The following is a 25341-nucleotide window of genomic DNA, read 5'->3' as shown; positions in this document are numbered from 1 at the left end:
GGACCACCCCGTCCTTCACATCTTCCTTTGGGGGTGCTGCCAAGTGTCTGGGGAAGCCGGCCCTCCTCTGTCCTGGACTTTGAAGGGAGGCTGGCTGAGCAGCAGAGCACTGCTGGAGCCAGGACCCCCGGGTAATCGCAGCAGAGGCACTTACTTGAAATCCTCCGGGTCAGGCTGTGCGTGGACTTAGATGTGTCTGAGGACGAGCATCTCCCGTCTGGAGAGTTGGTGCGTGGGGTCAGCGGGACGTCGCTGACTGTGTGGACAGAGTCCCCGTCCTTGTCACTGCTCCGGCTGGCCATCCTATGGGAGGGGAAGGTCTCAATGGTTGGCAAAGAACCCCCAGGGGCTGGCATCTCTGTCCCTTGGAGGACAGACCTGTGACGAAAGAGCTCTCCCACCCAGCGGTAGCCCTAAACTCTCAATAATGTTTTGATTTTTGCACAAAATGTGAAATGATATGAATGACTATTTCCTAACTTAGAACAAATCTGTCAAAAATTTGCAGAATTTCAAAGCTGGGGCTGGCGGGGGAAGGGTATTGAAACTTATTCAGGATACTGCCACATGGGGGCGCCACTTCAGCTAAGTCAAGAGAAGACCTGTCAATCTTCAGTCTGGAAGGAACCATGTGGCTGTTTAAATGCATCCCAACTTTTGCGAGTGGCTTTTGGTGAGAAACGCCCTGCTATTTCAACAGTCACTGTGTCTACAATTTAACATCTTTCAAAAATATCCCATGACAATGTCGCACAAGGGTTCTTTGAGCGGCAGCACTATAGCTACAAAATGGCCCTAAGAGTCAATGATTTAAGAACAATAGTTCAATGTGAAGAAACAGCTACGAATGAGCAGCAGGCGCCATCCAATGTGCTCCCAACGAGCAGGAGAAATGCTGAAAAAATGAAAAGCACTGGATTATGGGGTGGAGGGATCCAGGGGAGTAATTAAGAGCACAACCTTTGGCTGGAACCCTGGCTGGGTGACCTTGGGCAAGTCCCTTTCTCTCTCTGTGCCTTCCTTTCCCCATCTGTAAAAGGGGAGTCGCAGTACGCAGCTTACCTGGTTGCTGTGAACACTGAATGAGTTCACACACATAATATGCTTAGGACAGCGCTTGGTATGCCGTAGGCAGGTGCTCAATACATCTCAGTTGGTAGTATTATATTACAGCAGAGGGGGCTTTAAGGTTCCCCCAATGCTCGTAAGGCTGGGTTCAGACGCTGGAGGGAGGGGACAAAAGATGGCGAAGTGGCCATGAGATGGATGCTGCTAATAACTTGCCCTGGAGCTATCACAGCGGTAGACTGATGCGATCTGAGGCTGCACCCCCACAACTTGACATGCAAGCCTGCGGGGAAACTAGTCTTGAAAAATCCAAGTTCAAATTCTAGGAGGTCTTTAGATGCATCCTGGTGCACGAAACAAGACGGATCTGATGTTCTTCCAAAGCAGTACAAGGGTCACAGCGAGGACAAGACCCGGCATGTTATAAGGGGGGAACCGCAGTCCTTGCCCACCTCCTACTCCTGGCCTGTAGGTCAGTGTAGCAGGTGAAATGGGGGAGGGAGGGCGGGCAGCAGGTGAGGGCACAGAAACGGGGCCACACTGTACCAATCATTCTTCTCACTCTCCCTTAAATAAAAGCAGCAGCACCTCCCAAGGAAAACAGAACCAAAGCGCTACGGCCACTGGGGCGTCTCCACCTGTGCGGCCTGTTTCCCGGCCATCACACCTCTGCGGCAGTCACCTCCACCTGTGAAGTCCCATGCGGCCTTGAAGGGTCAGCTTAAATGCCACCGCCCTGAAATCCTGGTTGACTCCTCTCAGATAACAACAGTGTATGTCTGAGCCACCCCTGGCTTCTCTGCAAGCGTCTGGCATCCGGACCTTTCCTCCGACACACCGAGCCATGCTGTTCCCTCTGCCTGAACGCCCTTCCAGCCTCGGTGCCTTCTCATTATTCAGGTGTCAGCTTCAACAGCACCTCCTCAGAGAGGCCCCACCCTGTCCCCGTCACCTCCTCTCACCCCCGTCGGCCCCTTCTCCTTGTACCTTCCTTTTTCTCTCACCAACACTGCACACAACTCATCTTTAGTTGGGGCTGGCTTGCCTCTCGTCTGCACCTGAAATCAGTTCAGCGCCATGTGGGGGACAGTGTCTCTTATTCACCACTGCCGACCTTGACCTTGCCCTAGCATCTGGAGCCTGGCACGTCTGGGGTGTTCCCAATTTACCTTCTCAGTGAGTGAGTGAGGGGTACACTTAATGGTGAGATCCATACTTGCTATGACCCAAGGTACCAGGTACCTACCGTTTGTCAGGTACTGTGCTCAATGCTAACTGAGCCATTTCATTTCTCCCTTAGAAAAATCCAGGAGTTAGGTGTTAGTAACAATCCCTGCTCCCCTTTATTGGTGGGGAAACGGATGCCCTGGGTGGGGTGGGGAGAAGGGCAGATAATATATTGGCACCACTTTTAAAGGATAGAACCCCAACAGGGTCGAGCAACACCAGACTCCAGATCACAGCGCCACACTTGTGAGCCGGGCACCCCTGCAAGGCCTATTGAGCTTTGAACACAGTAGGTGCTCAACGCATGTTTATTGGACAAATAACCTGACTTCAATTCACTCTTCAGGGAGGGTCTTGCTAGCATTGCCCCCAAAGGAGCCGTCAGATAGTCCAGTTTTCCTGCCCTCATCAGGCTAGCCCAGAGAAGAAAAGCTGGGAACCCACACGATAGGAGCATATGTGACAATTAACGGTGTCCCCCAAAATCACACACACAAAGGGCCAGCTCATCTGAGAGGCACGTCCTGTGGTTCTTGGCTCAAATGTCACAGTACGTACGAAGGGCACTGCAAAGCCTGTACACTTGACATTTCTACTCCCTGCCTGTTTGATAACATGCAACTGCCTTCTTGGTAAATACATCTGGAGAAAGCACAAGCTGTAAATTTGCTTTCTGAAAGATTTAACCCGCCTCCCCTTTGTAGGTTTCTCTAACATTTTACATTGTGCCGAGTGCCAAAAATGCACTAAGGGCTGCCCAGGATTCAAGGAAGGCCTGTTTCATCCTGGGAAGCATGAAGGTCGTGTACAGTTGTTCAGGCTGCAGACTGCACAACTCTAGGTGGTGTCATTCGTTATAAGCACCTAGTGAATGGCACCTCCTGAAGCTGTGTGGTGTGTGGGCTCTGCTGCGAAGTTTCCAGCCCACTTCCCTGCTTGTGGCAAAGCCAAAGGTGTCTCTCCCCAGAGGGCCCCACCCCTTGCCGCCAGAAAGAGTCCACTGCTTGCACAAAGGGTCCGCAGCCTGGGCAAAGCACAACTGTTGTCCAACTCCATGGCCATACACCTGTACCACTCACCATCACATTCCGGTCTGACTTTCAGCATCCATCGGGGTCTTCACTGCTTCGGAAGAAAATCCGAATTCCTTAACCTGGCATTCAATGCCCTGCATGATCTGAGCTTGCAGGCTCATTGTCTGTGATCCCCCAGCCCTTCCTAGATGTCATGTCCATTTTTCAGGTTTGTCTGCCCTGGACCCAGTTACAGGACCCAAACTGTCCAGGACAAAAGTCAGCAAACGACAGGGCGAGATCCGTGGCCTGATTTTTGTAAGTGAAGTGTTAGGGGAACACAACCAGGCCCATTCACGCATGTATTGTCTATGGCCACTTCCACAATGATAGAAGCAAGTAGTAGCAACAGACACGAAGTCCACGAGGCTGAAATATGTACTATCCGGCCCTTTCCAGGAAAAACGTGCCAACCGCTGTTCTACTCGCCTAGTTCATGCGTTTCAGGTGGGACTGATCCTTTCCCTGGTTCCAGGATGGTCAGGCCACCCAGGCATGACCCTGGCACCATTTCCTCCAAGCAAAAACAACTGGATTGAGTGATTGACACATTTACACCAAGCCGGACAACAAGAGCCTTTCCTGATGTTTTTGCTGCTGTTAAGAAAGTAACAGAAAAAAAAGAGAGAGAGCACACATGTGTATGCGCATGGCATTATGTGAGCCCCTGGATCCAGCTATGCCTGAAGCCATTACCCCCGGATTTTTCCATTAAAAAACTCTATGCAGGACTGTCCTATGGGTGTGCAGGGTGTGAACGCACAACTCTAGCGGGTGACTAGACTTAAGTGCCCACCTTCCCTCATCTACTGGATTTTAAATCCCCTGAGCAGAGTAACAGGGCTCGATCTAACCTGTGGATCCCACACAACCCGCGGGAAACAAACAGCAAAGACACGAGGTGAACTTTTCAGTGGGATGACTGGCACTTTCAGGGTTCAATTTCTGCCTGCAGGGTGGTCAGCTCGCCCACGACTATTTTTGGAAGTGAACCAGGCAGATGGAAACCCCCGCCTTCATGGAGCTGGCATGCTTGTGAGCACAGCTTTAAAGAACTGGCTATGCCAACCTCCACTGTGGGCTACACCAGCCTCCATCACGAAGGGCACTGGAAGTGGGACTAAGCTCCTGACTAATGAGGTGGATTCACCAACCTCTGGGACATTCATCAGCTCTGCACACACCTGCAGGACTCAGGCTACAACCTGTGGATAATGGTCCTGAACATCACCTTGACATCAGGTCAAAGACTATCAATGCCTAACAAGGAGAGAAATGAATACTGACTACCGTGCTAAGCACGTTATATGCATATCTCATCAGCCTCAATAACAACCCTATAAATTAAGTGCCATTGCTGTTCCCGCTTTACGATTGGGGAAACCGAGACCAAAACAGGTCAAAAGAATTGCATTTAGGATTGCTGAGCCGGTGTCAAACATTCTTAAGTCCTTTTCCACGTACTAATGCACGCTGTCACCAGTCAACAATGCTATGACATAAATACCATTATTTTTATCATCCCCCCATTTTACAGATGGCAAATCAAGGCACAGAGAGATCAAGCGACTTGCCCAAGGTCACCAAGCTACAGAAAAGTCAGAGAAATAGGACTTGAACCCACAGAACCAGCTTGTTTTGGAAATGTTAGACACTTGCTTCTCAGAAGAGAAAGTGAGGCATGACCCCCGGATATGGAGAGAGAGATGGGGCCTCACAGGCTTCCAGAATCCCAGCCCAGGGATTTAGCTGAGGCTCCGGCACTGGGCCCTTGCACTGTCTCTCTCCCTCTCTGGGCCTCCCGCTCTGTACCATGAGAAGTGACACCCCACGATTCCCAGGCTCTGACCCTCTAGACTCTGCCCAGACTCTCTGGCCGCGGTCCTCTGCCAGCCAGAGGGGTGGACCAGACACGTGGCTGAGAAGCTTCAAAACTGCGTTCCCAAAATATCTGAGCGACTGGCAGATGGAGAAGTATGCAGGCGCGGGAGGAGAACGAACTGGAAATGAAATGAGAGATGCCAGAGAGAACATGAACAGCGTTGGAGGACAGGATGGAACCGGGGGTGCTTTCAGCTTCCCTGTTTCTAAAGCTCTTGGTCAGAGCAGCAAAGAAGCCACCTCTGCGTGCACCTAATATTTACTGAGCATCTACTAAGTGCCAGGCAGGAGTCAGGTGCTAGGACAATCTGGATGGAAACCTTTAGAATTTGGACATCCCTTGAAGACTACAGATGCTCACATATCTCTGTCCCCACTTGGAATGGCACTCAACATGATTAAAAGTGCCCACATGCTTAGCGTCACACAGTTCACATCTCAGAAGATGTGAAACTGGCCGAACCAGAGCCCCACCGCCAGCTGGTCTCACGAGCTTGCCAAACAAAACGAGAGGCACAGAGCACGTTCTCATCGGCAGTGAAGAGGTCCACAGAAACTCTGCCTTTCCCTCTACCATACCCCAAATCCTCCTTCCCGGGGCCCGGGCCCCATCTCAAAAACTGAGAGAAGAAAGGTTCTGAGATTGCGATTGAGCAAGTTCAAGCAGTTTTACTTACAGCCAGGGAGGCGTCTGGGCAGGAAAAGGTCCCAGGATTTCAACTTCATCCTCACTCGACTGGCAACAGCTGGCCTCATAGCACTTCTGACAGCAGTGCCGGCAGGTCCATCTGCATAGCAGCAGATCCGAGATTCTAGAAAGAAAACCCTGAGGCCATTGGGGGAGGTGGGCAGTGGAGTGGGGGAGAGGGGTGCGGGAGAGGAGGGTGGAGAGGAGGAAGAGCAAAAACACCCGAATTACAAGCGGCCCATCCCTGGTGAGAAATGACATTCAGGAGGTCTGCCTCCGCTGTAAACGCTTGGAACAAAATGTTTCCCACTTGTATTTACCAACTGCAGGCACAAAGATGGCAAACACCATCTCGCCGCCGGGGCCGTTAACAGCAAGCAAAACATTTGCAGGTAGGTTCTTTTGTAGTTTTATGGGAAAGTCTTTTCTTGACAGGTGGGCGGTGTACACAACACCGTGAGGGCTATACAGTATGTTCCCGAAACAGGAATGAGTATTACTGTCTTCTTAAAAGTAAAGCAAAAATATATATATATTTTTTAAGAACTAATCTTAGTGACATGAAAGCAAACAGAGAGAATCAAATGGAATACGGAGGGGGTGGGGAGGGAAACCTAGCTTGTCACCTAGTGTCTTTTCACGGGGATCCCCCTGCCATGGAAAGGCATCGAAACCGTGCCGTTATCAACATCCGTTTATTGTTTAATAGTCAATATTCCCCACAGCCACACAGAAGACTCCAAAACGAAAGGCAAGCGTTTCTTGATTAGAAGCCAGACCAAACAAATCACTGAATTAACTCACCTCGTTCAAAGGTTCCAACTGCCCTTTTAGAGGTCCACGAAGAGGCCACAGGACGCACGGGGGGAGGAAGTGACAAAAAGAGAGAGACAAGACCAGTTTAGAAATAGTCCAGGAACTCAAAAAAGAAAGAAAGAAAAAAAAAAAAGCCCTGGATCTTCCCACTTACCATCCTGGGAAGGGAGCTGACTTCCTAACAAGGTGTTGCTATCTTCCGGGATGCAGGTAGCCTCCTGGCTAACCAACACCGAATAAATGGGAAACTTTAGCATTTCGGTGCGATTTGCACGGTATGCTGTTATGAATCAGAGCAGGCGGATAGATAGTCATGCTATCCAACGCAGCCACACTTCAGAAGAGCAAACCTTCCCATACAGAAATAGCCATGGAGCCAACCTCCAAAGGACATGATTAGCTAACGTGCGAGCAGGCACCGAGTGGATGTCACTTGGCTCCGCCACCCTCCTGGAGGCCCTACCTTCCAATTCTGCTCCAATGGTGGCGGTGGGGAGCTTCATATGACCACCCACAAATAAGAGGGAGCCAGCCGAAAAGGAAGCCATGATCGGGTTCTCCGGGAGGGAGGGGTTCCCCCCCCTTCTTTGGCCCCACCTCCCACCCCTCACAGTTCCCAAGGCTCAGGCTCCCTCCCCTCTTCCAGGGAAGAGCTGATGGCTTTCCAAATGGGCCAAGGAAACCAGGTAGGTTACGTGGGGTCCCCTGAGGAGGGACTTGAACTCAGAACTTCGAATCGAGAGGGAGAAAATTATTGTCTTTTTCAATTCTCTTGCAAGGAGACAGACTCGGTTTGGTATCACTGTATGTTAACATCTTTCTAACACTTGCAAATCACCCCCCCCCCTTCCTTGTTAAACAGAGACAAGACTCCAGCTCAGCCTTGGAGAAAGCACTTTCCAGCTAGAATCTAAGAATGTGGCATTATTCCCATTGCATTTCTTTTTTCCAGTTGCCTCCTGTTTACATTAAGTGATCCTGGTTTTCTATTGTGGTAGTGACGTAAAATTTCCTTTTCATTAAGAATTTTTTTAAGTTAAAAAAACCAAGCGAATTCATTATTAGAAAAATAATATTAAGTAAATAACGGTACAGGTGTTCCATAGCTTGGGAAAAATTTAAAATTCTTGACGTGTTAAGGGAATGACTGGGAAACAAAGTCTCAGGCACTAATCACAAACTTTTCCAAAAGTAAAACTTCAACCAGAACACGACCTGGAGGTGCTGGGGGGCCCTGCAAAGAGGTGAGTGGAGAACGGCTAGTCCTGACCTCACCACTGGCCAGTCATGTGATCTGGGCAAGTCGCGGCCTCGCTGAGCCTCAGTTACCTCTTTTCTTTAGCGGAAGGGCTAAGCTAGGACACTGATTATGAAAATGCTCGTGGGCTGCCCAGCAGAAAAAATACCTGCGCCCTTTCAGTGGCTTCTGAGAACAAAGGTGGTTTGCCAATGCCAGCTGGAACCTATGAGGCACCAGGGACTGTCCTAGCTGAGCTGACTGGGCAGTGAACAAAGCAGCAGAAAGCTATATGCCCTCATAGGGCTTACAAGAGCAAGCGCTTTCCGATGCTTAGGATCAAGAGATGCTCTGTCAAAACAATCCATGCCCATTCTCTTCATTCGGGGGTTTCCCAGGTATGTGGTGATCAAGAGAGAACCATTTATAAAACCATGATGAGCAGAGACAAGGCCACCTCGGGCCCCGGCTAAGGAACAACCATGCAGCCTTCGCAAGTGCGGGTGCAGGATGCGTGTCAGAGAGCAAAGAGCAAACAAGGAAGGTGAAGAAAGAGGAAGGAGAGGATGCGCTGATGTTCCCGGGCGTGATTTGAGGCTTTCCTCACATTGGGTCCCCTGGGCTCCTGTGTTTGGCCTGATCGAGGAGAACTGATCCAACCCAGAAACAACAAGTGTATAGAACCCACACCTTCTAGAAGAGGGGTTGGCAAGTCCAGCCGAAGCCTGTTTTTTGTACTGCACTCCAGCGAACCACATTCTATACATTTTTAAATGGTTGAAAAACAGTCAAAAGAAGACGAATACTTCTTGACTCCTGCAGAGTCTATGAAATTCAAGCCTCGGTGTCCACAAAGAAACTTTTATTGGGACACAGCCACGCCCATTCATGGACTATTGTCTATGGCTGTTCAGCACCATAGTCGGAGGTGGACAGCTACGACAGACCTTGCAGCCCTCAAACAAGAAAAAAACGTTTCCTGTCTGGCCCTTGACAGAAGTTTAGAAGTTGTTCTAGAAGTAAAGCCAACCTCACCAGGCCACCCACCCTGAAACGTCATGCTTAGCGAATCCCCCGCGGATCCCAGTCATGCCCCCTACGCAGCTGGCTGTGTGGCCTGAGCCAAGTCCCCTAATTTCTCTGCGCTGATGGTGGCCACTAACAACGGTGGAAGCCTGTTCTACTGTTCATGTCACTAGAGAGTGCGTTCTGAGGGGCAGGGACCGTGCTGTTTTCACAGCTCTTTCCACAGTGCCCACACATAGTAGGTGGTCACCCAGCTGTCTGAGTGACTGTTGAATAGTCCCGCCCACAATATCCAGCACACAGTGGGTGTACAGTCAGTGTGACCTTCAGTGAACTTGAAAAGATGACCCAGGGATTTCATGGAAGGGAAGCCTAAGGAGATGATCTAAACCAGGAGAGGGATGAGGAGGCCATGCCAGGTGACAGCGCACACACCTCCTGGCAGACTGAAAAGTCTGAGGACAAGATGAAGGGATGTGTGGGCTAGAGAGGAACTAGGGGACCAGCAGCCCCCAACTGTGGCCGAGGGGATAAGAAGTGGACCCAGATGCACCCTGGATGTGGGAGCATGGAGTCTTCTCTGCGGGGCTCTGAGGAGCCCATCTTAGCTCAATGGGTCTGACTGCATGACCTTGGCGCTGACCTGTCACCACTTCCAGCCTTTTATTAAGGAGAAAGGTCTCTTAGTCAAGCAGCCACCACCCCCCTGCCCCCAACATGATGGTAAATTATTTCAGCCCAAGGATTCTTGGGGGAGTTTCCTCAAGATGATGGGGGTCCACAACTACCAGCCCCAATGCAATGGCCTAAAGTAAACAGCTGCCCCACCACCACCACCACCACCACCAAGGCTGTGGTGTGTCCCCAATCCCTCGGCACCCAGTGCCCAAGAGAGACGACGTCCTTGTCCCTCCTGGCCGGAACAGCTGCCTCAGGCTCGCTCCGCCGGCCAATTAGTCGGAGCCGTCACCACGGCAACGGCAGCTGGCGGACCAGGCGGCTGGCGCGCCCCAGGCCGCCCTCCCCGCGGCCCCTCCCCTGGGGTGGGGTGCAAAGGGAGGGAGATGGGGTAGTGGGGAGAAAAGTCCGCCCCACCCCCATTCCTTCCCCAGAAGGCGTGGGAGCCCGTGCAGAATCTGCAGGGGGCCTTCATTTCGGGGTGTGGGGGGTCCCAAGCCTCTTCTCCTGGGGCGCACAGGTTGCCTCGGGCACCCTTTTTTTTTTTTTCTCGAGGCAAGTTCGTGGGAGCCCAGCCGCGTGCCCTCCCTTCCATGCACTCACGGTCGAAGGGGACGCGCCCCCCCACCCCCCACCGCGGACCTGGCCCCCCAGCCTCAGCCCTACCTGGATGTACGCCATTTTCGCCCGCGCGACTCACTCCGGCCCGGGCATAGCGCCGCCACAGCCACTTTGCCCTCGCCAACGGGAGAACGGGGAGAGAGCAAAGGGGGAGAGGAAGACAAGGCAGCCGGGTGGCCCCAGACGTGACTGGCGTGGCTGATGAGCAGCGCCCGCCCCTCCGCCGACCGCCCCGTCCTTGCCTTTCCCAGCGTGCCGGCTCCCAGAGTCCGGGCAGCCTCGCAGGTCGGGAGCTGGGGTGCCCAGGGCCCCCCGCCTCGTCCTCCCTTGCTGTCCCGCGCTCCCCCCCCCCCCGAGGCGCTCCCCAGGCTGGAATGAGGCCCGGGCGCCTAAGGAGGGAGCCCAGGGGAAGCCGCGGGGACTGCAGCGACCCCGGCGCAGGCGGGGCCAGAGACGCTGGGGCCGGTGCGCGCCGGAGGCGGGGGAGGGGATGGGGATAGCGAAGCGGGTGGGAGGGGGCGGCGCACGGGTCAGTCCATCCGGCGCGCGGGGGCTGGCACCTACCCAGAGCAGCGCTCCCAGGGTGGCCGTGACGCCGAGAGAGCAGCAGTCCAGCCCGCCATGGAGGCTGGCGCTGGGAGGGTCGTCCTTCCCCAGCCCTCTCCAGACCCGCCTGGAAAAACTTTATTCCCGCCTTGCCCGACGCGCCTAGAACGGTTGCAGTGAAGCACGCAGAGGCCAAAGGAAATGGGAACCTCAAGTCAAGGTGGGGTGTACGGCGCCCGAAGCGGGGCGCTACGGCCCGGGACGCAGGGGCGCGCAGGGAGAACGGAGCGCCCCTTTACCCTAAACCTGCCGGAGTTGTACCCTGGGCGCAACAGGTCTGACGCGAGGCGGCCCGGCAGCGCCACCCAGCGTCCCGTCGGGAGTCGCGCGTGCCTCGGCCCACTCCAAGCTCCTCGCCAGCGAGCTTGCGCCCCAGGGCGTGTCCGCCCGGCAGCCTGCCCACGTGGCTGTGGAGCAGGGGCCTGGAGGCCAACTCCACGCGGAGCCTCCCATCCCAAGGCCGCAGAGGTGGGGCTGGCTCTCCACTGAGGGATCTGAGGTGGAACATTGCCCTCCGCCCGTTCTCTTTTCGAAATGCCCAGCCATCTCCAGTTGTCACCAGTTTATCAACCTTTTAACCTCCCAGTGCCTCTCGGTCTTTTTGTCAGTACAAATGGCATAAAATCTCTGCCCTGCCTATTCTCCTGGGCTGCTTTGTGGGAATAAAAGAGGGAATAAGAAGCAAAAGATGTTTATGTATTTTCTGTAAAAATCTAGCATACATGTACGTTTTGAGTGGCAGAACATTTCATTTGGAGCACATGGCATGTAATATGGCGGGCGCTTCTAACTCGGCAGTCGCTATACTCAACATTAACAAGTACTCGACATTAACAAGCATTATTTCATTGGATCTTTCTCCTTGCTCACCCCTATACACCTAGCAGAGTGCCGCGCCAGAGTGGGCACTCAATGTTTTTGTTGCTGCTGTTGACTCCTTTTAACTTTATGAGGGAGGTGCTGCAACTGTCCCCAATTTACAGATGAGGAAACTGAGGTGCAGAGGGGGAAAGCCACTCACAGAGGCATGACAGCTGGCAGCTGGCGGCATGGGCGTTGGCACCCACACGGTGGGAGGGGGCGCGGTATTTATCCACAGTGTTTCTTCAGCACTGATGGGGAAGGGGTGCCAGGTGGAGAGGGGTGCCTGCTGGGGCGGGTGCGCCTGGAGGAGACCTGAGGGAGGTGAAGGATTTGCCACGTGTTCTCCTGAGGCTGCGAGCCTGACAGAGTGTTTGAAATCTTTTACACAAATGCAATCTTTTCATTCTCTGACAACCGTGAGGGGGGCAAGGCACTGTTTCTATCCCACTCTTTAGATGAGAAAAAAGAAGGCATACAGAGGCCAAGTCACTTGCCCTGGGGGTATCTAGCATGGAGGAACTGGGGTTCAAAGACCTCCCCCCAAACGGTAGCCTTCCCCAGCCACTGCACCTGGCTGCCTCACAGTGCAGTCTTGGGTGGACAGGGATGAACTCTTTAGGGTTAGTTTGGGACCTTAATTCCTAAAGACTTAAAGCTGTTGGAGAATACAGAACACAGGTTACTGAAAAGGGGGATGACAGAACCTACTTCTGCGGGTATCAAATGCTTTCATGTAAGGAAAGCACCTGGCATGCAGTAGGTGCTTAATAAATGCTCACTGCATGAAAAAATGGATGGTAATTCCGGCTACTATGGATGCTTCCAACTCTTGAGCCATTATTAGGATTGGGGGCTGAGAACGGCACATGCCTTCTTTTGAATCCTCACAAGAGCCCTGTAAGGTGGGTTCTATTATCATCTCACCCCATTTTACAGGTGAGGAAGCTGAGGCTCTGAGAGGAAGTGAGTTCCCCAAGGTCAACATGTGAAAAGTGAGAGACGCGATGAAACTGCAGATCTGTTTAGCTCCGAAGGCCTGGCTGTGCCATCCTGACTTGGATACAAGAATGAACGAGAAGTCAGTTCTAAGCCCTTCATCAAGGAAGTGTCAGTGGTCACTCCGAGACTGGATTTCGGGGTCCCCACCTCTGTGAGCCTCTCCCTGCCCTTTGTAGGAACCTACAGTCTGGCTTTGAGGTGTAAACTGGACTCAGACCAAGGGTGTGCCTGTTTGGACAAGGCAGCTGGCACCCTTACAGGTCTCGGAGGGGACTGATGAATGCATGGAATTGCCTGGGACTCGTGGTATGCTAAAGGAGGGCCCAGGTGGTTATGGGGGTACAGAGGAGGGCCCCAACCTAGTGTGTTTGGGGTCAGAGAAGGCTCCCTGGAGGGGATGGCATTAAGCTGAGCCCCAAAGAGCAAAAGACAGGGAGATTATTCTAGAGACCAGTGGTGCTTAATGGGGGTGTGGGGGCCATGGATAGAATTCTGGGGGTCCATGAACTTCGAGTTACACCTCTATTGTCACTAACCTCTACCTGAAATTCAGTATCTCCTTTCATTATGAATTCAAGCAGCAATATTCATACTTACCTGGGACCTTGTCACCAATAGAAATCATGTATAATTCATATCACATTACAGTTGTTACAAATAACTTGAAATTTCCTTTACACTCTTTACTGCTTGACAATTAGGAGTTATTAGGCCCACCACTAGCTCTTTCTATTTAGTGTATAAATGAAGGACATATATTACCATACACATTGGTTTTAATATTCTGCTCACTCTATCAATGTAATTTCTTCATAATCCTACATATTCTACTCTGATTTTAAAAAAACATTATTTTGAGATGGGGGCTAGAGGCTCCAAACAGACTGGCAGGGGGTCCTTGGCACGGAAGGGATCAAGAACCCCTGAAAGTAGCTGAGAGGGGGAACTGCCAAGTCGTTCTCTGGCTGGAGCCAGGGGAGAGTGATGCCAGGTGAGGTGCCACAGCGGGTAGGGGCCAAATGTCAGGCAGCCTTGTAATTACGCCATAGAAGAGCAGGAAGGGTCAGGCTCAGGAAGATTTTGGGAGGCACGCGCACGTGTGTGTGCGTGCGCGCGCATATAGAGTAGACAAGCCTGGAGGCAGAGGCCATTGCTGCAATGCAGGTAAGAAGTGATGCGTGTCTGAGCTGAGGTCACGGCAGTGAATGACGGGCGGAACTGAATGGGCGGTGATGAGGTCGTGGAAGGCAGGCGAAGCTAGAGGAAAGCAGGTTAGCTGGCAGAGGAGTTGGGGTTTTGTGTTTGGAGACAATGATTCTCCGGTGTGTTATCTAGGGTTCCTGAAAGAAACCCAATTCAATCCACCTTGAGCAAAGGTGGCCCATTAACTGGGAGTCCAAGGGCAGATCCTACAGGCATGGCTGTATGTAGGCATGCAACTGATGTCGTGAGGACTTGCTCTCTCTCTCCGTGTCTCACCTCTTCACAGTTTCTCTCTGAGAACTGGATCCCCCCCCCCCTCCGCCAGAGTTAGGTTTGCTTCACATGGCAGGAAAATGGCTGCTAGTGGCCTTGAGCTTATATTTTAACAGCTTATGCTCCAAAAGTAAGAGAAACTTTTTATGAAATCTTAAGGAAAAACTCTTAATTGGTCCTGCTTGGGTCACACGCCTACCTCTGGACCAAGTGCTGTGTCTAGAAGACCCGGCATTCTGCTTGAGTCCACCTGGACCAGATGATCAGAGATGTGTGGGCATTGTGAGCCGTGATCCCATAAGGATCATGTAGAGAGGGTGAGGAAGCAGGTTCTCTAAAAAAGAGATTTGGGGGGGGGGGCAGCCAGTTAGCTCAGGTGGTTAGAGTACAGTGCTCATAACACCAAGGTTGCCAGTTCAATCCCCACATGGGCCACTGAGCTGCGCCCTCTGCAACTAGATTGAAACAACTACTTGACTTGGAGCTGATGGGTCCTGGAAAAACACACTGTTCCCCAATTTTACAAAAAAGAGAGAGAGATTCTGGAAGACAAAAATGACACGCCCAAGACAACGTGGCTGTGAAACGTCCAGGCAGAGATGTCCGATGGGCAGAGTAGAGGGTTGTGGAGTTCAGCCCCGCCTCACACAGAATGACACTCAGGGTGGATGATAATCAGGAGATGAGGCATCAGTCACCTCCTGGTGGCACTTCTGGGCTCACCTCAGTCTGTAGCGTCTAAAAGGAACCTGGCCTCTCACCTCCTCCCCTCTAACCCAGTTCTGGATGGCAGACGCAGGCACATAATAATGGTTTTCTCTGCAGGGCCCATTAGAGGTGGCACTGCAAACCACAGACCTCAGGATACCTATTATAATTACAAAGCGCCAGACGGGCAAACGCAGTCACTGGCATCTGTATGGGCAACGCACATCTCATTAGGTGACTTTCTATTTCTGCATACAGGCTGATGGCACTTGTCTCCAAAAGTTAGTTTTAATTACATAGCATCACCGAACGTGCCATTTAGATCCTGTTTTAGCTATGCCCGTAAACCTGGGCAGTATTTCTGAAAGCCAGGGGAAGCAAGAAGTCTCCGGGCTAATTAAGCAGCTGGTCTGGAAATAGGAAGGATGGCCACCTGTTAAGTATGATGCCTGGGCTGATATAACCAAGGAACCCCATGTAAGAGTCAGGCCCCTTTCATCCCCATCCTCACCAGGGGCCGTGTGGTCTGACGGCAAGAGATCCGGCTCCTAGTCCAGCCTCGCCTACGGAATAGCTATGTGGCCTCGAGCAATCCACTCAGTCCCTGGGAGCCTGTTTTCCTCACCTGCAGAATGGGTATAATACTCCTCCCCAGGGCTGGTGTGAGATAAGGCAAAGGAGAAAAATGCACGTGAAGCACTAGTTCAAACATAGTGGTTTCTTACCCCCCAGCACACCTTTAATCTGCAGCCACAGTGCCTCCTCCTTGGGGAATGGGGCATTAACAGCCACTGTTTCCTGGAGGTGAGGACTCCACAGGTCAGCCTCTATTCATCCTTTAGCCCAGTTCCTGCCACTGAAGAGGTACTCAGCAAATGCTGGCTATTACTACTTTTTTTTTTTTTTCAAAATATACATACACCACACAGACAAGTCACGATTTACCCTGAACTGTCTTCCTTTTTTGTTGATGGCCAAGATTGAGAAAAGAAAGCGCCGTATCACTCACTAGGACAGTCATTCTCAAACTTGACTGCGCACAGAAGCTGGGAGAGATTGCGGGGAGGGGAGAGGGGGGAGGTTATCTTGTTAAAATCCCTATTCTCAGACTCCTCACCCAGAGATCAGGTTTAGGAGTGGGATCTGGGATCTGCTTCCTAACAAGCCTGCCAGAAGATGCTGATACACGTGGTCCAAAGTTTGACCTTGACCTTGGCACGCTAGGACATCATCTTTGTGAAGTTCAGACACTTCCTACCTAGGAGGCTGATCACACCAGCGAGGCTGCCCCATGAGTGCCCTTCCATTGGCTAGAATGGGTCAGGGTGGGAAACTGAGGCGGGGGTGGGCCTGACGGTGTTTGACTCACCGATTGTGTTTGACCTCCAGCTGACCCCTGAGTCCCACTGGACGCCTCCTTATCTGGCATGCTGTCTGTGGGCATCACTTCTAAGGATGTTGTTTATGAGAAGAAGTCTGATGGTCTAGCTTTTGAAACCCTCCACCCCATCTTCCCTCCAGCCCTCCACACTGGTTCAAGAATTTCCACCATATGAGCTCCTGTCAGAGGCTGGTAGCTACAGTCAGCCAAACCCTCTACACCCCATTATTCAGAAAAGGGTAGCTAGTGATTTAGTCTTCAAGAAGGAAATCTGAGGGCGATTTAATGATGGGCTGCAAACACGTGAAGAGAGATCAGCAGGGGGCTGGCGACCACCTGTTCCCTCTCTGTCATGGGTGGGAGAAATAGAGATGAGATTCAACTGCAGAAACAGAACAGAACACCAGACGAGGCATGAGCATGACAGCACTCATGTTTCAAGGGGCAGCTCTGAAATCTACCTTCCTAGGACTAGGAGGTCTGACAATTAAGTTTGCCAACTTGTTGCAACGATGTTGCTAACCTTTTTTTTTTTGGTATTAGAGGGATTATTCATTATGAATTTGTACCAACTGGACAAACAGTGAACCAAGTTTACTATTTGGAAGTGCTGAAAAGGCAGCGTGAAAAAGTTAGACGGCCTGAACTTTTCGCCAGCAATTCATGGCTCTTGCATCATGACAATGCACCAGCTCACACGGCACTGTCTGTGAGGGAGTTTTTAGCCAGGAAACAAATCACTGTATTGGAACACCCTCCCTACTCACCTGATCTGGCCCCCAGTGACTTCTTTTACCCAAAGATAAAGGAAATGTTGAAAGGAAGACACTTTGATGACATTCAGGCATCAAGGGTAATATGACGACAGCTCTGATGGCCATTCCAGAAAAAGTGTTCCAAAATTGCTTTGAAGGGTGGACTAGGCACTGACATCAGTGCATAGATTCCCAAGGGGAGTACTTCGAAGGTGACCCATAGTGATATTCAGCAATGAGGTGTGTAGTACTTTTTCTAGGATGAGTTCGCAAACTTAATTGTCAGGCCTTCGTATGACAAGGAAAGAGCTTTGGATCTGACATGTTGCCTGTCCCCAGAGGCCGCAAGAAAAGTCTGCTGCTGTGCTCAAGTCCAAGGCAGGGATTTTGTCTCCCTCAGCCCTGAGCCCTGGCACCAGGCACCCTGCACACCTGTGGTTCTCACAGCATGCTCCCCAGACCAGCAGCATCAGCAGCATCTATAACTTGCTAGCAATGCAGTCTCAGGCCCCATCCATACCCACTGAATCAGAAACTGGGGTGGGGTGGAGGGGGCGGTGGTGAGAACCAGTAACCTCCAGGCGATTCTGATGCCACGAAGTCCCCACCTTGACTGTGCATTCTGCCCGCCTAGGGATCTGGTTACACGCAGAGTCTGACCCAGGAGGTCTGGGGCTGGGCTGAGATTCTGCATTTCTAACAAGCTTCAGTTTGAGTATGGAGGGTCGAGAATAACGTCAGCTCGTCAGCTTGTGCTGTTCCTCTGCTCAAGCCCCTCCTGTGACTCCCATTTAAAGTAAAAAAGGCCCCCAGTACCTAGCCTCTCCCGGCCTCACCTCTACTCCCGTGCCCTTCGCTCAGCCCACTCCAGCCACACTGGCCTCCTCGCGATTCCTCGAACACTCAGGGCCTCTGTACTTGTTCCTTCTGCTCTTAAACTCGTCCTCCAAAGCTCCTCCAGGGCTCACTCCTTCCCCCTGTGACAGGCAGTCAGTTTCTAAGATGGCCCATAATGATCCTGCTACGGGCACGGACACCCTGGAGTCATGTCCTCCCAGTGCGTACGGACCTGTCACAGGTGATGGGGTGAGGTCACTTTTGTGATGAGGTTACATAAGGCAGTAATTTCTGTCTTGGGAGCAGACTTTCCCTTGCTGGCTTTGGTGATACAAGTTGCCATGGTGGAAAGACAGGCCCATGTGGCAAGAAAATGAGGGTGCTTAGCTAGGGATTGAGACCCTCAGTCCAACAGTCCTAGAGGAAGGGAAATTCTGGTAATGACCGTATGAACTTGGAAGCAGACCTTTCCCAGTTGAGCCTCTGGGTGAGATCCCAACCCCAGCTGATACCTTGATTAAGAACTTGTGAGAGACCCTGACACCTAGGGGACCCTGCTAAGCTGTGCCCAGACTCCTGACCCACAGAAGTTGCGAGATCATCAGCGTGTGTTTATCTCGCAGATCCCAGAGCCCATTCCTAAACCTACTGTGTCAGAATCTCTGGGTAAGGACTCTGAGAATAGGGTTTTTAACAAGACAACCACCCCACCCCAACTTGCCCCATCACAGCTAACTCTGTGATGATTTGTTAGAGTGCATGCGATAACACAGCTCCTCAAGGCTTTGCTCAAACTTCATCTCCATCTGATCATCCCCAATTTCCTTTTCAAAATAGCAACCTCTACCATCTCCCAGCAGCTTCCTACTCCCCTCCCCTACTGAATTTTTCTCCATTATACATATCACCATGTGACATACGACTATCGTCTCTTTTCCATGGTCTGTCTCCCCAACTAGAAGTAAGCTCCAGTTTTTCATTGTTGTCTGTTTCCTCCACAGCTGTACTGCTACAACAGCATGCCAGGCAAAGAGAGGGCACCCCGTAACACGGAATGAACTCTGCTTCCACGTAGGGGACAAGTGGCACCAGTGGGCACCGGCTTTACATTTCCTCAGCTTAGCAACCCCAATGAGGAAAGCCAATTTTCCCAGACATCCATATACACCAAGCGAGGGAGGGACTAACTGGCTCCACCTGGGTCTCGTCCTAACTTGCTAAGGGAAACGTGGGACAATCCCTTAGGTAGGGACTGAGACCTTCTGACACCCCGTAACAATGCTGCCTTCTCAAGAATGGCAGATGGGTTTTTTCATCCCATCCATTATTCTCAGTCCTTCAAGCAAGACTCAAAGATTCCCAGAAAGAGCTTCCCTCTCGGCGGTGAGGAGGAAGGGTTCAGCGTTGTCTAAAGAGCCATCGCTCCACCTGAGGACTTGCGTGCAAACATTCAGAGCTGCGTTATTTATAACCGTCCCAAAGGGGAAGGAACCCAAATGTCCACGACGGTTGAATGGATAAACGAAATGTGGAGCAGGCAGACAACGGGGTGCTTTGCAGCAATAGAAAGGAACAAGCTATTAAACTCCTGGTGCAGCTACAGTGTGGATAACCTCAAAAACATTTTACGAGGCCCCGTGTCACACATCGCTCTGGTACGGCAATTTCTGTCAAATAAAAACATTACGCTATAAGCAAACCTTTATAAATGCACTGTTGTCTATTTAATAAATCAAAAAGGAGCTCCTCGATAAACAAAACAAAACAAAACAAAACATTACGGTGTGTCCTCATTCACCTCATTCACCAGATCTGGTACCGTGTGACTTCGACTCTTCCCAAAGTCAAAGTGACCATGAAAGGTCAACGTTTTGAATCGATTCAGGACATGGAGGCAGCCACAACAGCGCGACTAAAGACACTCACAAAAGAGGACTTCCAGAACTGCTGCAGAAAGTGGCAAGAACGATGGGCTAAGTGTGTTTGAAGCGAGGGGAGTATTTTGAGGGGGGTTAATGGTAATGTCTTTTACTGTTATAACTTTTTTTTATTTAAACACTCACCGTATTTTTTTATCAAAGCTTACATGCTTCCTCACTTTTTGGGTATCTGTTTCTATGGAAAATCAAGGAAAAGCACCTATTGGTGTCCCAAATACTATAAATGAAGGTTATAAATAAATTTTAAAAAGATAAGCCTTATTTCTGCCCTGAGTCAGGCAATGAAAGGGGTAATATTCTGACCTTTTGGCTTGCCGGTCCTGTTTGCAGACCCTTTGTTGTCCCGACCCGTCACTGAGTGAGTGCACTGCACCAGCTCCAGGGCTGTGTGCCCATCAGAGCAACTGATGAGTCCCCACATTCACGGAGGGGACAGAGACACTTGCATTGTGATCACAGGGGATTGAAGAAGAATAAAATGCTCTGATTAGCCTGTTTCTTGGTGACCTGCAATTTCCATCTCAATGCAATCAGGGGACAGAGGTAGCTCTCTGGAAGCCCCTACACTGCCACCCTGAATCAATCCCAGATGCGAGGGGGGATGTAGCACTGTGATTGGCTCAGACCAGGTCACGTGTCCACGGGCTGGGGACAGCACACCATGATTGGCAGCCCCACTAGAAACACATGGAAAAGAGAAGAGCAGTTTCCACAAAGGAAATAAGGGTGCTGAGAAGGCAGAAACATTCAACAGCCATTGTCTTATTTTCATGTGTGAAAAATCCTAATAGGACAGAATGTCCTGGGCGCGAGGGCAGCCAATGTGGGCCTCAGAGAGCATAAACCCTTCACAGGTGACAGTCTAACAGCTGCTCATCGGGAAATGCCTTCCTGGTTATGTTCAAATCCACTTTGATCAGAAGCAGCATGATTTTCCATTCTTTTAATTTTTAAAGATTTTATTGGGGAATTGGGGGAGGGGAACAGCCAAGTTGCTGTCCTTTTGTTCTTCAGTCTAATTATGGAGGACGTCCCTTCACTGGCCCATGTTGGTATTGTGATCATTGTGCTCTTCCCAGCTGAGGCAGATCGGTCGCTGGCCACTGGACAGCCACTCACGGCGAGTCATGGCAGCCCAGCTCCAGGTCCAGTTGTTGTTCACCATCTTAGCTGTAGAGGGTGCAGTGTCACTGACCCTCATGTGGGATCCGAACCGGGGCCCTGCTGCTCAGAGCTGGTGTCCCAAGCCAACTCTTAAGCAATGAGCCACTCGGCTGGCCCATGATTTTCTATTCTTAAAGCCACCCCAGATAAATCCGAGTCTTCTTTCCATTCACGAGGACTGATTCCGGGGTAGCATGTGGTCCAAAGGTGACGGTCACTGGCTAATCTGCATGGGCGAGCAGCCCAAGGTCCCCTGAGTCCCTTCCACTCCTCATCATTGTACTTATGAGGGCCTGGCTACCCCTCACTGTCAGAGCTCAGTGCAAAATGAAAACTCAAGGCCCTTGATTAAAATCATAATTTTAAGATGACAATGACAGTGAAGTATCGAACCAAGCTTGGGATCTTTCTGAGGATGAGATCTGTCCTCAGATCTGCCACTGCTACTAAAGCTGCCTTGTCTTCATGGCATGAATTTCTTCTTCCTCATCCCACTTAGAGGACTCCAGTACCTCTGCTCCTCTGAGTCACTCCTCATCCCCTCTCCCTTCCCCCCACACCAGCCTCACTCTCATCTAGTGTTGGAAACAAAAGAGCAAAACAAAAACCAAACACAAAAACCACCTCCCCTGCAAGCTTCCGTCCAAATACCTCTGAGCCTAGAGAGCTCTTTGAGAGAAGAGACACTCACAACATAAGAGTCTTATCCTTACAGTACATCTTGTCATGTTTACTCTCATCTTCACCCAGAAACAGCTCCACTCATTTTCGTGGACCTTGGGTGAATGGAGCCCAATCCCCAGGGCTATCGCCATGTGACGGGGTTTGATAGGAGCCATTTCCCTTTACGGAGCCCTCGCTGTGTGGCCAAGCACTGCCCTGGACAGTGGATGCACGTATTCCATTCCATCCTCACGACTCTGTAAGCCCGGCACAGAGGCAGGACCCACCGTTCAAGAAAAAACGGAGGCTAAAAGCTACCCAGCCGATCGTCCAAGCTCGGACAGCTCAGAAGTGGCAAAGCTGGGCTCTGAATCTGGCGGTAACGGTAGCAGGGTTCCCGCCCCTTCTGCTACACTAAACAACATGTGATCACTCCATTTCTAACGCCACAGGGCCCTGGAGGGTGGACACAGGCAAATCAAAGTATTGTATCTTACGGTGCATTCTGATGCCTTTTGCAGTGTACAAATTCCATTAGAATTGATTGATTTGAAGGTTATCATGGGGAAAAAATCCCAAATATATGCCAACCAAAGTGATTTCAGTGAAGACCAACGTCAAACCCTATCAAACTACCCATCGTTCTACGTATCTGTGGGTTCCAAGTTAAGATCTGTGACGCTCGGGCCACTGACCCGCCTGAGTAAACCAAATGGGTGATCAGCCGAAATGAGCATGGGCAAACCATCCTGCAGAGAAAGATGGGCTGAAGGTGGCTTTCAAACACTGGGGCAGAGGCTGTGCTGAAATAGCGGGAGCTTCCAGGCCCTTTCTAAAACACGGCTTGGATCACCCACCGCACCAAGTGTATTACACACACATTTCGATGAGCCAGACACTGTCCGGGGTGTGGGGTCTGCCGTTTCTCAGCCCAAAGCCTTTCCGTGGTTCCCATTCCTGCAGGAGACATACCAACCTTTGGCCTGCCATTCAGGGGATTCCTACCCAACTTTATGTCGTTGTGGAGGGGGAACACTTGCAGTGCACACAGAGCTGGAGAAGGGGAGGGGTTGTAAGGGGAGAGCTGAATGAAAGAGTGAGGTCTGGCGCTGGGAAGGGCAAGTGTCCCCTGACTGTCACATCCAGCACTAGCCGTGGCTCCTCTTTGTGGCTGGGCTGACTCCGCTGTCTGGGAACCCCATTTTGCCTCCCTGGCCACCAGAGTCACAGATCTTCCCCTCTGACCAGGCGCCCCACCGCGGTCTCGGAAGAGATGGCCTCTGACGCCCCAAGCTTGTACCCCTTGGATGGGGGTAAGTTCAGCTGAGAACTCCGGGTTTTTCCTTGGACCTGGCATGACCCAGGGACTGTCCCTGCCCCTCAGGCCTCTTCCAAAGAAAATGCTGCTGAGAGAGTAACCAGGCTATTACTATGTGGGCCTCGTCTGCTCCATTCCAGACCTGCTCTCACACTGTCGGTTCAGCCAGGTTCTCAGGGAGAGGCCCACCTGTCACCCTGCCTCATCAAATCTTACACGGTGTGCATGGGGCACGTATGAGTTGCCTACCAAGCCCCTTGCCCAAGTCCTGTAAGGCTCAAATCCTTTCTTGTCTCAAGCAAGTCCTCCTTTGTCCAAACCTCTTGATGTCACTTATGTCAAGTGTGACATCCCCTGCAGCGCACTTGACACCTTTATACTGTGGCTCAGTTGTGCCGCACGAGCGGGCTTCTTTCTCATCGGAAACTCTGGACTCTGGCACCCTCACCCCAGTCTCTGTTCATCTAGTGCCCCACGGTGCCTTCCACGTGGCACCATGCCAAAGAAGGTCAGAGTCCTCCATCTCTCCAGGCCTTGTCACAGGAAGCTAATTGTTAGACCCCCCAAAAACCTTTCTGGAGGTTTCTACGGCTCCCTGGCCTTTGCTACCTCCTTCAGGAAGCTAGAGCGAGGGCTCTTAAATCTAATCTCTCACCTCGCTTCCTCTCTCTCTCTCCTCTTCTTCTCCCAGCCCAGGTGGACATTCGACCTCCTCACTATGTCTGGTAGGGATCCCCTTTCATCATTACCTCATAACTTGTCTTGCTGCTCAGTGCTTCCCAAAGAGAAATCCCCAGACCAGCAGCCTCCGAATCACGTAGGAACTTGTAAAACATGCAGAATCTTAGGACCCAACCCGAAGCTTCTGAATCTGAGACTCTGGGAAGTGGGGCGCACCATCTATGTCTTCATAAGCCCTCGGGGATTCTGATGTGGGCCCAAGTTGGAGGGCCACTGCTTTGGGGCCGGGATCAGTGGTTCTCCACCCTGGCAGCAGGAGCATTGCCAGGGGGGCTTTTAAAAAGTATCGATTGTGGGCCGGCCGAGTGGCGCGATGGTTAAGAACTCGCTTTGGACGCCAGAGGGCCCCAGTTCGGATCCCACATATGAGGGCCAGTGACACTGCCCTCCACAGCTAAGATGCTGAACAACAGCTCAACCTGGAGCTGGGCTGCCATGAGTCGCCGGCGACGGCGTGGGCTGCAGCCCCTGTGGCAGTGGGTTGCCATGGGCTACCGTGTGTGGCCAGCAGCCAGCGTGAGCGGCCAGCAGCCGCAGTGAGCGGCTGTCCAGAAGCCGGCGACTGATCTGCCTCGCCAGAGAAGAGCGCAATGATGGTGCCAACTTGGGCCAGTGAAGCAACATTCTCCACAACTAGATTGAAGAACAAAACGACAGCAACTTGTCTGTTCCCCTTTCCCCAATTCCCCAGCACTGTTCCCATCCCCCCAATTCCCCAATTAAAAAAAAAAAGTGTCGATTGTGAAGCCCCATCACAGGCCAATGAAATCCATGGGCGAAGAAGAGACCCAGTCAAAAGCAGTCCAGCCAAGTCTAAGTCAGCAGAACTGCCCAACTGACCCACAGGCATGTAGGCCATAGTAAGAGGCTGTTGTTTCATCATCTAAGTTCCGGGGTAGTCTGTCATGCAGCAGTAGCTAACTGACACACAGCACACGTATGAACTTGTGGCCGGATGGGGACTGCCTGAGAAGCGCACTTCGCAAAGCTATGCTAACCTTCTTTCAACCATCTCAGTTGAATGATTCTTAAAGTTTATACACATTTTCCATTCAAAGCAATAAGAGATCATGTTTTCTCCACGATGGAAGCCAACAGGACCATCCCAGGGAGGACCACTCCTGTGGGGCCTGTGTTATTAACACCCTCTCAGCTGGGCAGCGTATAACGTGCTCAGTGACAGCTATCACACCTCACGGAGTGTAACCTCCCTGGTCTCCACTGTCCTGCTCTGCAGATGGGGCTGGTTGTTTTGGAACAATTCTGAGGTCCCATGTTGAGACCCTATGGTGCCGTGACAAACCATGTGTATTCACAAGGGGGAATAATTAACAGGAGGGAATATCAGGTCACCTTATGCTGCACCACGAGGTCTTGCTGTTGCTTCGCCACAAAGTGCAGCACAGAGATGCTTCTGGAATTCCCCATATTCCCCATCACAGAGCCTTTGGGGTTATAAAACCGCCTGGTCAACAATCTGCAGCTTAACTGATCAGAAACGAAGTACGTCCTTACGGTCACATAACAGTGTTCCTGCTTCCTCATCAGTCAGAGCAACTAGGGCGCTGCTCCCT

The 25341-nt window shown here is 51.5% G+C and overlaps 1 protein-coding gene across 9 annotated transcripts in view; it reads right to left on the bottom strand.

Annotated features, from left to right (window-relative positions):
* Positions 1-10979, bottom strand: part of SYT17 (synaptotagmin 17) — a 60510-nt gene extending 49531 nt beyond the window's left edge. The window contains exons 1-4 of one of the 9 annotated variants that reach the window (XM_019666878.1): positions 10880-10979; positions 6742-6759; positions 5927-6075; positions 155-303 (exon numbers count right to left, since the gene is read on the bottom strand). In XM_019666878.1, the coding sequence (XP_019522423.1) occupies positions 155-302 (148 nt within the window). In that variant the 5' untranslated portion in view covers position 303; positions 5927-6075; positions 6742-6759; positions 10880-10979. Of the gene's footprint in view, positions 1-154; positions 304-5926; positions 6076-6741; positions 6765-6907; positions 7174-7216; positions 7306-10360; positions 10746-10879 lie in introns of those variants that run through there. The other 8 variants (XM_019666877.1, XM_019666870.1, XM_019666873.1 and 5 more) reach the window with 8 other exon arrangements.
* Positions 10980-25341: the final 14362 nt, after the last annotated feature.

The sequence above is a fragment of the Hipposideros armiger genome, unplaced genomic scaffold, assembly GCF_001890085.2.
Source record: "Hipposideros armiger isolate ML-2016 unplaced genomic scaffold, ASM189008v1 scaffold_480, whole genome shotgun sequence".
In the NCBI taxonomy this organism is placed as follows: domain Eukaryota; kingdom Metazoa; phylum Chordata; class Mammalia; order Chiroptera; family Hipposideridae; genus Hipposideros; species Hipposideros armiger.
The sequence above is the reverse complement of the archived record's forward strand: the minus strand, read 5'-3'. Positions and strand labels throughout refer to the sequence as shown.